Source organism: Accipiter gentilis, chromosome 26, assembly GCF_929443795.1.
Source record: "Accipiter gentilis chromosome 26, bAccGen1.1, whole genome shotgun sequence".
NCBI lineage: Eukaryota > Metazoa > Chordata > Aves > Accipitriformes > Accipitridae > Astur > Astur gentilis.
This window is the reverse complement of record NC_064905.1, coordinates 14,214,859-14,233,717: the sequence shown is the minus strand read 5'-3', so window position 1 is coordinate 14,233,717 and position 18,859 is coordinate 14,214,859. Positions and strand designations below refer to the sequence as shown.

Below are 18,859 nucleotides of genomic sequence, written 5' to 3'. Positions count from 1 at the left end.
TGCGGCTCTGCGGAGAGCTCGATGAACCTACCTCATCTTGCAGACAGGCAGGGATGAATCATCCAGCTCTTCTGCAGCCAATGCACATCCTACAATGTGTCTTCTCCCAATCAAGCTTATTGCCGAGACCCCCACTTGAGGGAAAAGCCTGCTTGAAAGCTGCTCTCCAGCCCCATTATCCCGCTGAGAGGCGAGGGAGTGCTGTGAGGTGGGCGGCTGCACGGCAGCACCGGCCACTCGCTGCCTGTACAGCAAAATGTCAGCCCTCTTACGAGGAAAATCTGACCAGTTGCTCCACAGCTGGGTACCAGTGGTAGCCCGTCTCAGGGGACCATGGCACGTGCGCAGACAGAAGACCTGTCTCCTAGGCATGGAGTAGCAAAGAGGCTTCCAGAAATGAGTGTGGATTCATGAGCCCACTGAAATGGGGATATTTATTTCCCCCCACTAGTCTGGACGATCCACCGGTGTGCTAACCGTGGGGAAATAACAGGGTAAAGGAGCCTATGGGGAGGCGTGGAAGGAAGGTGCGAGGAGCTGTCTCGGGGCTGCCCGGATCACCCCCACAGCACCGCACTTTCTGGGGATGCCCGGGGCTGGAATGATGCATTGCAAAAGCTACAGCGACAGAACGCCGCGGGAGCGTGGCCAGGCTGGGGCCCTGGCAGGTTACTGGCTTCTCTCTGGGGTGATTGTGTTGGCCATTTGGCAAATGGTCCAGACTGGGCGTCACCTGCTGTTTAAACAGACACACTTTTCAAAACATAAACTATTGCTGTTTTTCACGTGTGTCAGTGTGCGTATCTAGTGGCTTTGGATCAGTCTCTACCAAATAGATTTTTAAAGACTTGGTTATCTAAGGATGCAGATAGAAGCGCAAGCAGGATGGTCAAACACCGTTCTCTTACCAGGAGTTAGCGTCCAAGGAGCTTTGAAAGTAGGCTTCTGTCTGCCTGAATAATTTTTAAATTCTGGCCCATACTTACTGAGGACCATTTTCTTTAGTTTTGATGGGAGAGAAAGTTCATACCCGTTGTGAATAAACACACTACAGAGCCTCCAAGGTAGCCTTTCTGTACATAATAGTATTAAGAGGTTTTTTCAGCTGCCAGGACCAGGTGGTGAAATTATATTGCAGAAAGTAGGGGACGTTCTAACTGTGTCTTCTTTCTGCTGGCTCTTTCAAAGAGCACCTAGGAATTGTAGTAGGCAATAAGCTGCTGGACCAGAGCAGTGGGGCTGCAACAAAATGAGGGACTATTAATTAATTGATTAAAGCAACTGACAAGTCTACGAAAGCACGATTGGTACATCAGTCCGCTGAAATTCTGTATCTGAGAGCAAAAGAAAATACTTTTCCAATTCTTAGCAAGCGACTTCACTTTGTAACTCATTAGTACCTCAAATGAAGTGTTAAAGTAAATCTCAAGGAAGCGAGTCAGAATTGAAGGACAGCTGAAGCCTTCAGCTGGCTGTATTGCAATTGCTGGGAGCAGCAGTGTTGGAGGATAGACAACATTTTATCCTGTTCTACTGCTTCAGCACTTGCTCCCTTTCACCCTAAGTTCTTCAAGGCATTGGTCCCTCTGCTCCCTTGGCTCCATTACTGGCAGGGAAGGGAATCCCTGTAGAGTGGGGTCTGCAATATCTGCAGGGAAGGAAGCTCCCTGCTGCATGAGGATGCAGTGTGCCTCTAGTATGCAGCATCCACACGAGAAGTGAAGTCAGCCTTGCACAGTGCCTTTGGGATACAGTTTAATTTGTTTTCTTATCCTTGTTTAAGAAAGATCTTTTGGTAAGCGTGAGCCAGGCCTTTATCTGTGTTTTGCTGGAAGGGGCACTACGTGCCAGAATCTTTTCAAGTGTGTGCTTTTTTGCTGTTTACTGGGGCTGCGGTTATAGATGTCGTGGGGGAGAGACTGCAGCCCTTCTCTGCTGGGCTGAGTCATGATGCCAACACTTCTATTGCAGAGCTGGAGCCAAGCGTGCTAAATCACATTTTCAGTATGTTTTTGCAGATCACGCAAATGAATTAATTCCCCCTACTTCTGTTTCCTTCACACCAAATGGATCCTATAAATGTTCCAGTGATAAAACATTGCAGCAATTTCCACATTTCCAAGATTACAGATAAAGTACATTCCTGGAAATCACTTTCTGTTTCCTGCTGCTAAAAATTTTGGGGGGCCAGAGCCCTGGGTACTATTCTTTCTAGACCAGGGTTAGATTCTTGCCCTTTTTACAGTCCCGTGGGGATGTTTGTTAAGTACAGAGACGGGTGTAGAGCTTTGCAGGATGCAAAAAGGATCTTTTCTGTGTCTCTTCCAACTGCCCTTAAGCTCAGATACTGCAGTTCCTACTTTTCTTAATAAGCCTCATTTAAAGCAAGTGCCCATAGAAAAAAATCTGTCCAGTTACCTGTAGAGAATGCTTTTCATTTTAGTAGAGAAGAATTTGGGTTTGAAGAGGCAAAGGGCCAGTGACCTGAAATCCGTGACTGGGAATGTATGGGAGAGTAAATTACCTTGGAAATGAAAGTGGTGTTGCTACATAGCAGGATAATAAACCTTGTGACATGACAATGTGTTGAGATTAGAATATATCTGACTATGTAGGAAGAAAAGCAATCTCCTCTTTGCCACAAGAAGTAGAAGAAATGGAAATTTTCATGGGTATTATTATTTTTCCTTCTCTTCCTTAAAAATTATTTGAAGTGATGGAACATAATACTGTGATAAGAGAATTACTTACAGGTCTGGTAAATGCTCCTGTCTAACTGTCACTGTGCTTCTAATTTCTCAGCCTCTCAACATTGCCTACAGTCACATCTATAGCTCCTACCGCAATTTTGTGGGGCCACCTCATTTCAAGACTATCTGCAGGCTTCTTGGCTATCAAGGCATCGCGGTGGTCATGGAAGAGCTGTTGAAGATCGTCAAGAGTCTGGTAATTCTGAGCCTAACCCTGGCGATGGAGAAACCTCGATGCCTTGAGAGGTGCAGGTTGGACAGTCAGCCTGGGCTTTGCGTTCAGAGCGTTCACAGCTGGGCACCTTCACGTCCCTTGATCCACACTGAAACACTTGTATTAACGGTCTGATTTTCACTGGTTTTGAGGAATCCCCCTGATTCCTGTGGGGTGATGGGAGTGTTTCCACCATCTTGTTAACTGTGATCAGCTACCTGCATCTGGGGGTGGTGGGGTTGGCATGCTGCTTTGCTAAAAGCCACTGGGAAGTAATCGAGTGGGACATGGCACTCACGGTCCCTCAGCGCTGCCTGTGCTGCAGTCCGGGAGACCTCCAAGACACATGCTCGTGCTCAGCGATAGCACAGGAGCACTCTGTCTCACTGCCTTGTGATACCCCTGGAGAGCTGCAGGAAGGTAGAGAGCAGGCAGCAAAACTGATGAAACCAACTTTTTGAGTCTTTATAGGAAAATTCCTACTATAGGTGAGTCCTTGTTCAAGCCATACTGTCCATTTCTGTCAGGTATTCTGAAGCCAGGCTGCCAACAGCCCTATCTGCTTTCTAGTTCTCTCTTCTTTTTCAGAAGAGAAATGTGAAGTCTGCAGGGAAATGATCCCATGTGCTCCCTAAGGGTATTAATACCGAGCATTAAGAAGGGAGGAAGGAGTGTGCAAAAATGTATAATTTTTCAGGTCATGCTTTTCTACTAAAACCCCTGCTTTACTGGAAAGATGATTTTCATTCATTATAAATATTTAAATTCTGTTTTGACTACAATGACCTCATTTTGAACTTGTCTAACAAAGCAATGTAAAACTGAAAATCTCAAGCGTATGTCCAGTTCCCTACTGTAAAGCACCATACTTACTGGAGATGTCATTTGTGTCACTTAGTTGAAAATGCTGCACCTGGTGTGCAAGATCAGACAGCATTCAGAACAAAGATTTTATGTTTGGCTAAATAGTGTTTAGTGCATAATCCTGTATATTGTATCTACAGGATGCAGCTGTATAACTCCAAATTACAGCAAGCACTTTAACTAAGAAATAGACTTTGCTCTTGTCCATATTAGTTCAAAACATCAGATCTGCAGAAACTTGTTCTACATGCATGTAAATTCTTTTTTAAACTCTGAGTATCTAGTGATCATTCCTCAGGTGGAAGGAGCATTTCCTGTGCTGGAGAATGACTCCTTTAGCAGCTCTAGTGAAATGCTTTTTGGGTTAGGAGCACAAGTCCAGCTGGATCTAAGACTGAGCCTTGTTTGGATTTCAGCCACAAACAATGCAAACACGGTAAGCTGTATTTTGAAGTCGAAAATCCATGCAGCTGTGATTTGTTATTTGGGAGGAAGCTGTAAAAGCACTCTTAACTCCATACACTTGGGCTGAATTTTATATTTGAGTGAAATCCAAATTAAGTAAGTTGTTCTTAGACTCCAGCTAAAGTTTCATCCTGTGCTGTCGGATGTGGACCCATCCACAGCCATCCTCTTTCAAAACCAATACCAGGAGAAGCCGTCGTTAACCTCCCTTTGTCTCTGACAGCTCCAAGGCACCATCCTGCAGTACGTGAAGACTCTGATTGAAGTAATGCCCAAGATATGCCGCTTGCCGAGACATGAATATGGCTCTCCAGGTGGGTGCTACAGATAGATGCTTGAGCAAGAGCTCGCCCACGTGTTGGTACAGCAATTACTCAGGCACACGCTAGTAATTAAATGAGGTTTGGCACCTGACATGCCAGTGCAACATGCAGCCAGGCTTGCTGAGACACGCTTTCAACTGCTTTGCTATTGATGCTGCAACTCATATAGGAAACTTTTCCAGGAAATCTCCTGTTGGAAATTTCCCTTCGAGCACACAGATGGCTGATAAGGGAATGTCTTCTGTTAGCTTCTGTTTTGTTTTCAGGATTTTGTAAGCTTTTGTTATTGTGGGTTCACTGATATTTTTCAAAAGCTCTGCTTAGTTGATGCAGAGATTTTTTGCATCATGACTGCAGTCTGCTGTTGAGCTGGATGGGGAAACTCTGGCTGGTATACATGAGCCAGCACCAAGACGTTCACTAGAGTGTTGAATCTTTTTTCCTCTGATGAGGAAATCCAAGGACTTCATATGAATTACTCCCTATTTCCCAAGAGTTACTGAAAATAGGATGAGACACTGCATGCTAGTTCTCCCCAATGCCAGTCTCCGTCTATCCATTTACTTACAATCACTGATTGTCGTTTTGTCCAAGTTATCAGAGGGTGATTCTACTCTCGCTTTTCTGACTGTCCTCCTTGTTTTTAAGGAATCCTGGAGTTTTTCCACCATCAGCTGAAGGACATCATTGAGTATGCAGAGCTGAAGACCGATGTGTTCCAGAGCCTCAGAGAAGTGGGCAATGCCATTCTCTTCTGCCTTCTTATCGAGCAGGCTTTGGTAAGGCAAAACCCCCTGCACCAACAGATCGTACTTGAAATTGCCAGCTCAAGAGTATAAGTGGAAATGGGTTCTTCAGCAGAAGAGTTTGGGAAATATTACTTTCCAGCTTCTCGTGTGCTCAGGGTCTCTCTGGGGCTGTGTTATTGGGGTCTGTGGGCATGTCCATGGGGATGGCGTGCATTGGCGCTTGGTCACTGACATCTGGGATTGCTGAAGGAGAATCTGAATACTGGAAGATCTAGATTTAATTCTTGGACCCAAAGCTACCCCTTGTTCATCCTTCTCAGAAATAAAACCAACTGGAGCTTATTTCTAGATTGTAAGCTTTCTGGGGCAGGGATCAGTACTTTTTTATGTACAAGTTTGTACAGTGAGAAGCAGATTTGAGCCCTCTGCTCTTTTGGGGTGTCAGTGCAGTGAAAAAAACCTGATTGATTCTAAAGGTAATAGGGATAAAGCAATCCAGCAGGAAGAAAATCTCAGAAGAGCTGTTGATATATTTCCTATGACTTCACTGAAAATGTAACTGGAGTGACAACTTAGTTATTGCCCCCTGCACAAGTGGTTTTGCACGTGCACAAGTCTCTCAGCCTCTCTGCTCATGCGATGCCCTTTCTGGTATGGGGCAAAGGCTATGGCTGAGTGCCACACATCTTCTTACCTCCTAGTTTTTCACACAATAAATTTTTTTCTTCATGAATTCATCTCATAGTTTGGCCTAGAGCCAACTGAGGAGTGTTCAACAATACAATTTTACATTAAAAATGTGTATTTCATGTCATAATGGTTTTGGCAGGTTTGTTGCAATTTTTCCAGAAATATTTCAGAAAGACTTTCCTAGCATAAGATGGGATTTGCAAGCAAAGCCAAAAAGTTTTGTTTAGAGCAAAACCAGAAGGAAGTTCAAACATTCCAAGTTTTATCCAACCATAGAGCACAGGAAAAACTGAAAATCTCTGCCATGTCCTCAAAATGGATATTTCTGCCCTTGCCTTTGCATTTTAACCCCTGAGAGAGAGATTTTTAGTTCCTGATATGGTGTATCAAACACATTGAGTGAGCAGTAGTTGCGTAAGATTAAGAAAACTAGAGAGGTGTATATCACCTAGCAGCTTGGCTTTATTTTATAGAATGGCCAACTATATCCTGGCAGTTTCTGTTCCTTTTGTGGCTTTGTCACTGCTTTCTGCTGCTCTCAGTGTTGGATTTTATGCTGGATGTACTGCACTTGCCTTTTCTGTCCCATCTTTAAATGGACACTTAAGGGACACATGGTGATTTCTTTTAGAAATCCTTCATTTCAATGCAAAAATGTTCCTCCAGTCCCAGGAGCTATATATCAGCAGTATACTGGCATTTTAGAATAGCAGAAAATAAAGAAAAGAAGACAGTGAGAATTTGGGGGTCCCTTTAGGAAGGCTGCCCATCAAAGTCCACATCTGCCCGCTTTCCATGCCAGCCAAAGTCTCTCCCTCTCTGATCCTGTTTTTTCACGCAGACATAGATTCAGACTATAAAGCCATTTTGCACGCAGTGGGCACTGGTTCTCACTCACTGGAAGATGTCAGATGCATAGAGCCATCATGTAACAAGATTTTCCCTCTAATGGAGCTCTTATGCAGCAGGAGCAATTGCTTTTACAGTGCAGTTATCTTCATAGCTGTCAGAATGATCTAAGGCTGGTGGTATTTGCTGGCAGAGACCGCCCTAGTGAAGACGCACAGTCTGCTCCATTCTACTCCCTTTTTATTGTTTAAATTTGAGGAATGAGGGGTTGCTTGGGACTCAATCTCTAAGCAGAATTCTTACTTTCAGGTAATGGGCCTTGGGGAGGAGATCTGTTAAGAACATGACTAATTTGGGGACAGATATCAGGTGAATGCAGGCTGCAAATGGTGAAAATACTCTCTTTATCAGAGGGAAACAGCAGTGAAAGAATGCTCGTCTAGGAACGAGTAGTGTTTTGCAAACAAAATAACCAAGGTGACAGGCACACTCCGTTAGCATCAGCATCTCTCTGCCCACGGAGGGACCCCGGGCTGTTCCTGTCCCTCCAGCACTGTGTCACAAACTGCACTCCCACAAACTTGCTCTCATCCCAGCATCCATGCGCCAGTACAGCCTCCTGCAGCTCCATGCTACACTGTCCTCTCCCTCTTGGCTGGAAGGTGGGCTATCCACCCGTGCATCCCAAACACACCCAGCCGAGTCATTCCATCTGGCCCCCAAGTATCTTTTGCTGTGCTGTCATGACCTGCTTTCAAGTGTGTCTAAATCTCCACGATAAGCTCAGAACAGAAAGCATGTCCTAGAACTAGACTTTTGTAGGAGCAAATTAATGCCTTGTTGTGACGCAATGCCTCTGTGTTAAACAGCTTTGGTTTCCTTGCTGCTGTTGCCCATTGCAGACTTTTGTATACAATGTATTGTCAGCCATCGCTCCTCAGTCTCCGCCTGCCTATTTCTAGGCTTCTCCTCCTTGTGCATCTGTGTTTGGGATTATTTTTTCTCAAGTGCATTGGCATGCATTCTCTCAGGTGGCATCTCATGATGTTATTCCTCTCTGGACTTCTGTATTATTCTCCCTGGTGCCTATAGCACTGAGATTCTGGTCCGATAGCCCCAGCTGAGAGCACCATATGAACAACCAAATAATTTCAGACCAATGTATTATGTACCTATTTGCAAGAGAGCCATGCATCAGTATATTTTACACATACATCCTAAAATAACTAAGCCAAAGGGTAATTTCCACCTGGGCACTCTCTGTAAAAATAAACAGCAGGAAGCCATCAGGGTAAGATGAAACTGAAACCTCCATATTCTTAATCCCCTCTTACAGGCAGTGCTAGTAAGTGGGACAGTAAATAAATATATAGCTCTGGCCTTGTACAGGCAGGAAGTAACTTATTTGAGTTAAGGAAACTTCCTGGCTTAAGTTGAGAGGTCTGTCTGCCAGTTTTAGTTGCGTTAGCTTCAAAATATTGGACTTACTACTGAGCTGGGTTGGATTTGAATAGGTGCCATAGATGTGAATTGTTGTAGTGTTGCCCAGGCCCCTGAGCCATACACTCAACCCCTATAGGTATTTTTTAACTTACTTTATCTTTCTTTCTTCCTGCCTCAGTCCCAGGAAGAAGTTTGTGATTTGCTGCATGCTGCTCCCTTCCAAAATATTTTGCCCAGGGTCTACATCAAAGGTAAGAAGCTGAGAGGGAAGCAGTGGACAGACTCAGAGGTCTCTGCCCAGAAGCTGTTTCTCTCTCATTTCTGCTGAGGATTAGTTCTGGCCCTGCTTCCCCCTCGAAATAGATAAGTGGATACAGCCAAAAGCCAGGTGGAAACAAATACCAAGGGTGCATTTTCTGTAGCTTAGTTACAGACTGAAATCTTAGTCAGTTTGGGGGTTCCCTTAAGGTTTTAAAGCCGTTTCACAGCCTCTTTGGAGAATGACAGCATGAAATGTCCATCTCAACAGGAGTGATCAGTAACAGGGACATGCTTTTGGACATGTGTGATTAAGCTGCTGCTGAGACTGCAATCGCACATCCCTCCCTTCTCTGCATCACTGGTTCCCTCATTTGCTGTCGGTTTGGCTCACTGATCCAAAGTCTCGTTGGATGGTTGCTGGGGGGCAGCTCTGAGCAAACTCAGCGGAAATTGCGGGTCTCCACTTCCTCCTCTCATTTCACTGTTTGCTGCTCGCTTGACAGAAGGAGAACGCTTGGAGGTGCGCATGAAGCGTCTCGAAGCCAAGTATGCCCCACTTCACCTGGTTCCCTTAATAGAGAGGCTGGGCACTCCACAGGTAAGGATTTCATTGAAAGGGATGGCTGTTGAAAATTCATAGCAGTCCCCAGATGGCCTCTTTGGCCTTGGGAAAGTGATCCTATTTTTTTTGATTTTTTTTTTTTTTGCCAAAACATCAGTCAGACAAGAAAATCAGACTCCTTGCCCTAGCAGACACTTTGAAGGGAAATTTGTGAGCGGGTCCAGAGATGGTGTGTTGCTGTCTCCAGTCTGGAGAGCTGGTGGGGACCTGTAAGGCAAGCATGCTAGAAGCCAGCTCTGAATAAGAACAACTCTGAAAAATTCTTCTTCTCCATTTTAAAAAGATGGAGAATTAATGGGGTGGTTTGAGGGGAAACGTTGCAGGGCTGTCCCTGACTTAATCAATTGCCATCACTTTTGGGGATCCCATTTTAGGGCTGCAGTGTGGTCCATTTTTAAGCTCATCCCTATCAAAGAATACATCTGAGAATGGTTTCCCTCCTAGCACATGCTTAGAGCTTCAGCACATGCTTAAAATTACAGCTCCATTTAAGTGTCTTCTTGAGGTGGGTCTCAGCTTGGAAAAGATCTCTTGTGCAGAAATTGAGTACTGTTAAAAATGTCTCTGTAGATTGATCAATGTAATGGGCAAAATTTGAGCTCCATTGATATCAATAGTCAAACTTCCACTGCCTGCTTACTGGGGTTGATGGGATAAAAATCATTCGAAGTATTAAATGAATCAACACCCTTTTTCTGTAATGTACTGCCAAGGGAATGGAACGAACAGTCAGTTATACAAGGAGACAGATCTATGGCAGGCAGAAAGTTGATTTTTTTCCTGTTTTTCTGATGGATCAAGGACATTTTGAACTTTGCTTCATTGGAAACCATATGAAACACAGAAATTGGCTGGATAACTGAGGTTTTGTCTTACTTTGTAGACACTTCTCTCATTTCCCATTGACTTCCTTTTAAAGGAGACACTCGAGAAAAAGAATTCACCTCTGTGTTTTTGTGTCTTTGTGTTGGTCTTTCTATCTCTCCTTCTTTCCATGCAAAATCATCATTGAAATCTGCTATTAGAGTCCACTTGTTGCTTATCCCTGCCATAGTTATGATGGTGATGAAAACAAAAGGTATTTCATGTCCCACTAAAAATTAATTTTTCTGTAAACTGGTCCCATATTCATCACACAGGTACAGTTGAGTACCAGATCTTTTTTGAGCTCAGATGTAAATGAACACAAGAGTCACTTTCTATAGGTGCCTCCATGACTTCTAAGCTTGCTCCTTACGCAGTTTTGGACATGCATTTTGGAAATGCAGTTTTGGACACAGGCCGTACAGTTTTTTTCCTGCAGAATGCATAAGTGCCTTTTAGCAGTTGTCCAGAATCTCATCAGAAGTTGCCTGCTAGATGCCTCTCCCTAAGGGTGACCCGATGCATTTCATATAATTACATGCTGTGAAGGGGCTGAGCCACAGGCTGCTGTAGTTAGTGGGGATCTATCAGTCTCTGCAGGCTTTGGGTATGGTTCTTGCAAGCTTGCCAATTAACAAGCTGTAAAGAGATACAGCACAACTGGATTTGTGCAATGATGGGAAAACTGTTGGTGATTGTCGTAAATAATTGTTTTACATTGGGAATCCAGAAGCAGCTGTTTTATAGGTGATTCATAAAGAACCAGGGGGGTCAAAGCGGTTCATTAAAGGAATCGTCTCCCTTTTAATGCTGATCATAGGAGTATTTAGTAAAGGATTTTCAGAAGTGCTTGGTCAGTCTGATTTTTTCACTAGAAGTAATGGGAGCCTTTCCTTTTGAAGACAGAGGGAATAGTTGAACCAGCACAGTGACATCCTTTGACAATTTATCTCAAGAGTACCTTTCCTCTCCTGATCTTAGAAATCAGTGGGACCTCAGACTGTGAGGCAGATCTGGCCACAAGACTAATAGCTCTCCAGCTGCCTTCACCATGTTAGTTATCTACCCAACAGTAGTAGTCCTGTATCAAAGAGTGGTCTTATAGGATGAATTTTAGAATCAAATTCTATCTGTGAATGTGTATAACTGAGTGGCACTACATCCTTTGAAAGCCAGATACATCGCTTTCTAGATTAAGATTTCTTCAGAAACAGTATACTAAGTTCATTGGACTAGTTTGTTCTCAAAAGTACCTGTTCTATCACTATATCTTAGCAAACAGTAATGCTAACACTTAATTTATATTTGAAATGGCTTGACTTCCACTGTGTCCCCATTTTGCCATCATGGACTAGTGTGTGCAGATACTAATCTGTACCCGTAAGAGCCTGGAGCAGGTGAGGGGAGAGAAAGTGTACAGCCTTTAGCCATAAAAAGAAGCTGGATAAAATAAATCTTTACTTGCTAAGCAAACATATGCAAGTGCATGCCATGAAACCAGTGGTATATTCCTGTGTTTAGCAGATGTAGGGATTCCAAATCCAATCTGGCCTCTGCTCAGCAATACAGCTTTCCCTTGATATTTGCTATTAGTTGAACATTAATTGATCCGAGGTTCCCAGAACGTCCTTGAAATTGTGGCACAAGCAGGAATGGTAACGCTTCTAATTTCAATAGCCACCAAACTAAAAATGCTTCAGGTTACTGCCAGCATAAACTAATAGTCAGGAAAGGGGATGTCCAGGCACATTCTTTTTTTTTTTTTTTTTTTGCAGTGGAATAAATACGACCCAAGTAAACCAAGCATAATTGATGTTCTTAATGTCTGGCCAGGACACATGCCTGCCCGTTGTATGAGATGCTGAGCCCCCATCGTGATTCTGATTGGGATGATGGTTTTATAGGTGTTACAGGGACAGCTGGAAATAGAGCAAATGCTTAGAAACTACTTAAAGCTCCGGGAAGTCCTCTGGGATAGGCAGGGCGTCAGTAAAGGTCACGCTTGCTCCGCATGCCTCTCCCAAAGTGGTGAGAGGGGTAAAAGGCTCTGCCTGTGGGGCCAGGGTGCCGTGGCAGCCGCGTGAGCACGGCAGAGCCAGCACTTCCCACAGCCACGGGCACGACTCTAACAGCACTCGGCTCACATTTCCCATGTTATTTTTGGCAGCGCTGCAAAGAGAAGTCAGTAATGCCGCTGGAAATGGAAAGAAATGGGGCAGCTGAGAGGATATCAGGGCAGCAAGCAAACTCCATGCTTGCACCCCAGCCCCACTCAGGGAGCTCAGTGGGGTCAGTGGTCCCATGCCAGGGGGAGGGCCTGCTTGCGTATTTAAAATCCCCCTTTTTTCTTCCTCTGGAGGAGCAATGGGGCTGAAATGAAGTAAATTCTCTTAATTTTCCTCTAGTGTAAAAGCCAAATGAACTCCATTCAATGGAGCCATTCCATATTTGTATATGTAAATCTGAGTGGGAATGTCACAGAAATTCTCCACACATGTAAACCTTCCACATCTGGAAAAAATAGGATTTGACTTTCTTATAAACCACAGGTTTTCCAGTATTAAGGTTCTGGTGGCTTCTCATCTTCCTCAGAGCTTTTTAATCCGAACTACAACAGAAATCAAGCAAGCCATAGGCTATCTGCATTTTAAAGAGATGATGGCAATGTCCTGGGAAGCAAAATGTCCCTGTTCTCTCCTGGTTTATTTTCATAATCTGCAGAAATCATGAAATTAAATCCAGCAACGCTGAGTAACACTAATATAAGAGAACAGCATGCTAGCAGAATTAAGGATCAGTATTTCTGATCAGAGCTTTGCCTTCAACTTTCGTTTTCTGACGTACATAGTTATTTCAAAAGATACTTAGGTTGGTGAAATTTAATTGAGCACAATATTAAGTCTTCTTCCGTTTGAGGGATGACTATTCTCGGGTGGAGAGTGCCACAGGACCAGCCGTCAGAGGTAAGGTTGGACGTTGCATGGGATGTGTGTTAACTTTGAAAGGGCCAGGGAGAGCGGGAAGCATTAAGTCCAGCGAGAGGGTCCGTCTGTATTACATTGTCACTTCTGTTTCTTTGGTTGTCCTCCTCCTCAGCAAATAGCCATTGCCCGGGAGGGTGACTTGCTGACCAAGGAGCGGTTATGCTGCGGGCTGTCCATGTTCGAGGTGATCCTGACGCGAATTAGGAGCTACCTGCAGGACCCGATCTGGCGAGGGCCACCCCCGACAAATGGGGTCATGCACGTGGACGAGTGTGTGGAGTTTCACCGGCTCTGGAGTGCCATGCAGTTTGTGTACTGCATCCCCGTGGGCACCAACGAGTTCACTGCAGAGTGAGTGTCCGTCGGCTGGCTCTGCCCTTAGTGCCACTCGTGAGCTAGCGGGGTTGGCAAGCGCTGGGATGTCCTCAGCTGCAGCGACAGCCTCAGCCAGTCTAGAGGTAGAGGGGAATGTGGCTCCTTGATGAAAGGGCTTTGTTGTGCACGGACATAAAGAGATCCCAGAGAGCTTTCTCTCTGAAGAGCTGGGGAAAAGAGCAATGTAAAGGGACGTGCCCAAGGTGACATGTAGAAGGAGATGGGTAGATGGGCCAGCAACCCAAGTCAGAGGCTAGGTCCTCATCCATCTTACCCTGTGACACACCCTGCACAGCCCGGCCCTGGTGTAATTCTACAAATCTCCTTCTGAGTTCATTTTCTCTAGATGTATTCCCACTCTCTAGGAGTAGGACCAAATCTGATTTCCCTAGGAATTCGCCAAGGAAAGTTCCTGGTGCCATGGTAGGACTCCACTTACCTAACTCTATCCTGTCATCTCTCCCTACCCCATCACCCTGTCCTCCTTCCAGGCAGTGCTTTGGAGATGGTCTGAACTGGGCAGGTTGCTCTATCATTGTTCTCCTTGGACAGCAACGGCGCTTCGACCTCTTTGACTTCTGCTACCACCTGCTGAAGGTGCAGAGGCAGGACGGGAAGGATGAAATCATAAAGAACGTGGTAAGTTGAAGGGTGAGGTCCCAAAGGACCTGAACCAGCACACTTCTGTTTTCTATCTTGCTTTGTCCAAATTCATAAATTACAACCATGCCTGGTGTTAACCTTATTCAAACTGGACACACTTGCTGTGAAATTTCCATCTGCAGTCTCAGCAGAGAGGCCAAGGTTCTAATTGGCTTGGCAATCGAATATTTTTTCTCCCAAAGCTTTTCCATTCTTCCTGGGGTTGGGAAGCTGGAGCTGAGAAGCTGTTATTTCCAGCAACCCTCCTGTGATCTCAGTGGCTTTATCAATAAGCAGGTGGGAGTCTAGACTTTAGAACCGTTAACTTAAGGCCACTTACTGACCTTGTTAATGTTCTGTCTTGACTCATCAAACCCTATAATGAAGTGAGTCACTGGTCCCTGGGAGGTGCTAAGTGGAACTGTAACGTGTTATAGCTGCTTTGCTTTAGCAGAGGTTTCCAGCAGCAGGGCAAAGGTACTGGTACTTTCTAGCTGGTCAGATGATATGACTCTTTTCATTTACTGTTGTTCTCCCTCACCATCCCTCCAGCCCTTGAAGAAGATGGCTGACAGGATCAGGAAGTACCAGATCCTGAACAACGAGATTTTTGCCATCCTGAACAAGTACATGAAGTCAGTGGAAACAGACAGTTCCACGGTGGAGCACGTACGCTGCTTCCAGCCCCCAATCCACCAGTCGCTGGCCACCACCTGCTAGTGTGGACGTTGACCCTGCACAGGTTGGGAAGGGAGAAGGGACTGAACCCAGAACAGCTGGGAGGGCTAAACTCGACGGCATGAGACCTGGCAACAAAGTAAGACTGGGTATGCCTACTACACACGAGGATGCACCTTCCCATCCAGCCCTGTTTGAGTGCATGTTCTTCTGTACCATCCCTGTGATCGGTTTTACTTGTAGCTTTCTGACTTGGGGGGGGGCGCGGGGGGGGGTGGGGGGGGTGCAAAATGTACTTTTCTTCCATGAAGTGGTCCGGTTTTTCCCTGTGATTCCTCCAATCGAACACATCACTCTGAAGCCATATTGCAGTCCCAAACGCGGGGGTCCTGGTGGAAGAGCTCCACGCTTCCACAGCGCCAGGAGCCCACTCCCACCGCAGAAGCAATGGGGCAAATCAACACCCCCAATGACATGTGCCACCAGCCACGGAGCAGGAAGGTCTGAAGACAAGCCCCTGATTCACTCTTTGAGGGGAAGAAGGGATGAAGGCAGGATGTCACCTGTGGCAGCACCCTGAGGATCAAGCGATGGGTGCAGAGGAGCCGTGCCGGGCTGGTCTTGGATGGCTGCATGCCCCAGGCTGTGGGGCTAGCTTCGTGCTCTCTGCCACATCGTCGGCCTTTCTAGCATCTGTTAAAGGGAGCTTTGGCACGTGGGTTTCAGAATAGCGATGATGTAGTCGCCAAATAACTCCTCAGCACTTCAGAGAGCTGGGGAAAGGAAAAATGGCCTGGCTTTTTCCCTGCTATGGGACATCCACTTATTTTAATGCAAAGGGTTCTCCCCCAAAGACACATCTTCCAAGGACTAAACAAGATTTCTTACGGACTACGGAAGAGGCTGCATTCATGTGAATGTGCTCTTGAACATATTAATTTGGGTGGAAATAATCACTGGTCCTGACAGGACGCAGGTGTAGTTACCTTGAACATACGTGATCTTTGATCTTCGGCCAAGGATGCGAGCTGGGGTGTGTAATTTGTGTATGTTCTGGGATGCTATTTTCCCTTGTTTATAGACAAATTCCTAGTGGCACAGCAACCAAATACCTTTCTTCAGAGAATGGTGACTATCAGCAGGGTTTAGGAAACTTCCCATCACTCCAAAATGATGTGATTGTTTAGAAGAGGTAAAATACAGGATAAGCATTAAAAAATACCCAGACTTTTCCAAGTTTAAAGGTATTCAGAGGGAACACTGGAGTCTCTTTCTCACTCAGCTAATCTAAGATCCCTGGACACTGAGAACAAATTCAGCAGGAACTTCAAGGATTTCATAACTCATGGTCTTCCCTGCTTCCCCTCAGTAGTATCATTGAAGTGATACAAAAGCTTGTGCTTGAATTTAAAGGAGATCAAACCACATGCTCCAAGAGAAAATGATGCTAGCCTCATCACTGGCAATATTTTAATTTCTCAGCTTTAGCCAGGTCACAGCAGGTAATTGCTGTTACGGTATACAGATGTGATAATATATATTCCTTTCATGCATTTCATCATGCCTTGTAAACTGCATGCTATTACAGATGTTAAAAAGGCAGAGCCTGGGCATTTATTCTCTCAGAGGGAACATATAATTAATTAGCAGAAATGTCTCAGCTGGAGTATTTTGTCTTAGGAAACAACAGCCAGCACACTACTATTAGCAAGAGGAAATCTTGCTGGGTGGGATAAATTTGTTCTCCCAGACACTCACCACCTACTCCCTTGATTATCAATAAATACCCCACACGTGAAAACTGCTGGACATTTTCACACCTTGAGTTTCCTTTAATTACCGAGACAGACATTTGAACTGCAGGGAGGAAATCGTGCAGCACAGTAATTGAAAGTAAAATGAAACCTCAGGAAGTCTGGCTGAAATCTTTGAGTGGCAGGGAAGGACCCAGCCCACCAAGGAGAGTTGTTTCCTCCGTGTCATGAGGAAGAGCAGCAGAAGAGCATTTGGGACTCGATGCTGCAGGGCTCTTGCTCTCTATTTACTCTTCCACTAAGGATGTCAGTTCTGGCTTTCCATTGTTTTCCAACACTTCTACACTACTGGAGCAAGGGTATCTACAGATATATATTTTTAAAAGGAAGAGGAGAATCAAGCACTTTATTTTTTGTGGAAAACAAGATACGAGGAAGATAGATCCAACCAAGATCCTATTTTTCCTGACCTAAATAGTAAGTGCTTGTTATTTTGCTATGAAAGTGTTGCTGAAAAAGTGGCACAAGTCCCTGTCTGGCTCTCAGAGCCACCTCTGGGCACAGCACAAATTAAATGTCCTACTGCATCTGACATGGTATGGGATGTTGGAGTCTTCTCAGAAACCAGCATGAGCAAGAAGTTACTACAAAAGGATGAACTGTACCACACAGCCCAGTCTCAGCTACCTAGACAAAATAGGATGTAGTAAGGTGAATTTAAATGCCCATTTTCAACTGTTTAGGTCTGGAGTCAGTCATGAGATATTTTACCTAAACATGAATATCATGCATGTACTTGAAAGAACAGGTAGATGAAGTATATTTTTTGCCCTCAGATCTGCTGGCAAAAAAGTAAAATCCCTTTGGATTTCGAGGGATTAAATGTTTTGAGCAAAATGTCCAAAGTGCATGCACAAAATGTAAAGTATTTTTGACTGTAGAGTGTATGCAGATGTTTTGCCTTGTTGCTCAAGTAGTATGAGATATCAGCTAGGAATAATCTTATGATCTTAATTTCTGTGATTTGATGGTATTGTCCTTTTATTATCTAAAGGATGCAAATACTCTTTAGCTTCAGTTCTCTAACCCTCCTTGACTGTGTATGAGAAAGAGGTCCAGGCTTAGGTCTTTAAAGAACTCCATGAAAATGGAGGTTTTTTTCTTCCTATCCTTTTTTTAATGTCATAATTGTTAATAGAAATAAGGAGCAAATTTGTAACAGTAGGGCTAAACAGTAACAGATTGCCACGGGGTCAGGCATATTCTCCATGCTTGCAGACTTTCTGCCAAGTTTGGGTGTCTTCCTTGCAGATAAACTCTAATCCTATAGTTTTATGCCCTTTACAATCTGCAGATCCCTATTTTTTTTCCTAGGGAGATGTGGACCCATGTCTGGATACTTTAAGTCCAAAGACTATGGGCTTGCTTTTTTACCTACATTTTCCTGCTTACTCTGAAGTAGTCTGCAAACACCCCGGAATTTACCAGCCACCACTTGGAATGTCTACTTCAAAGACAGGTTGTTGGCTCGATACAGGAATTACGGGGGCGGGGGGGAAGGATGGCCTGTGTCATGGATGAAGTCAGACTAGGTTATTTTAATGTTCCCTCCGGGTTTGACATTATAAAATGTGACTCTTGGCAGTGCACATGCCTTTCTTGGGTGATGGTACACTTGACTTTCAATGATACAATAGAAAGGGGAAGCAAACTGGTTCAAGCTCAGCACTTCAGTGGTTTTCCTTTTAAATTCTGACAGCACTTATTAGCATTGAACAACATGTTAGTCCTTTTTCTCCTGCATTACTCCAGTCCAGTAGGTTCATGTGTGTTTGAGAACAAAAGAAAAAAGTATTGAAGGTGTAAAAAACCCAAGAAAATATTCTCAAAAACTCTTGTCAAATGTACCATATTTGTATGAAAAGCTGCTTGAGTTATTTTGTACAATGAATTTTATTTATGGTGAGGTATATTTACGCTCGTGATCTGATACGGTGTTAAATTTTTGATCCATATTTGCTATGCAGCTGAAGATGATACTTTGGTTTTGTAATATTATTATTTTTTGCTGTTGTTCTAAAATTCAGCTAACAGAAGCTTCCATCTCCATTAGAAATGCTTCTGCAAGAGTAAAGCATCTGGTACATGGTGATATGTCCCGTAACACAGCAACCAACAGTGTGTACAACAAATGTGGGATGACTTTTGTGATGAAGAGAAATAAAAATTTGGGCTCATTCATGAAATGGGCAGACTTTACCTTGTGTGTCATCATTGATGTGGTTATTGTCTGGGGAGAGCCTCCGATTGCACTTGGCACAAAGACAAAGCT

The 18,859-nt window shown here is 44.4% G+C and overlaps 1 protein-coding gene across 1 annotated transcript in view; it reads left to right on the top strand.

Moving 5' to 3' along the window:
- CYFIP2 (cytoplasmic FMR1 interacting protein 2) overlaps nt 1-15,025 on the top strand; it is a 52,684-nt gene extending 37,659 nt beyond the window's left edge. The window contains exons 24-31 of the mRNA XM_049829517.1: nt 2,803-2,946; nt 4,517-4,607; nt 5,265-5,395; nt 8,526-8,598; nt 9,112-9,206; nt 13,191-13,429; nt 13,945-14,092; nt 14,648-15,025. Coding sequence (XP_049685474.1) covers nt 2,803-2,946; nt 4,517-4,607; nt 5,265-5,395; nt 8,526-8,598; nt 9,112-9,206; nt 13,191-13,429; nt 13,945-14,092; nt 14,648-14,815 — 1,089 coding nt within the window. The 3' untranslated portion in view covers nt 14,816-15,025. The remainder of the gene's footprint in view (nt 1-2,802; nt 2,947-4,516; nt 4,608-5,264; nt 5,396-8,525; nt 8,599-9,111; nt 9,207-13,190; nt 13,430-13,944; nt 14,093-14,647) is intronic.
- The last annotated feature ends 3,834 nt before the right edge of the window (nt 15,026-18,859 follow it).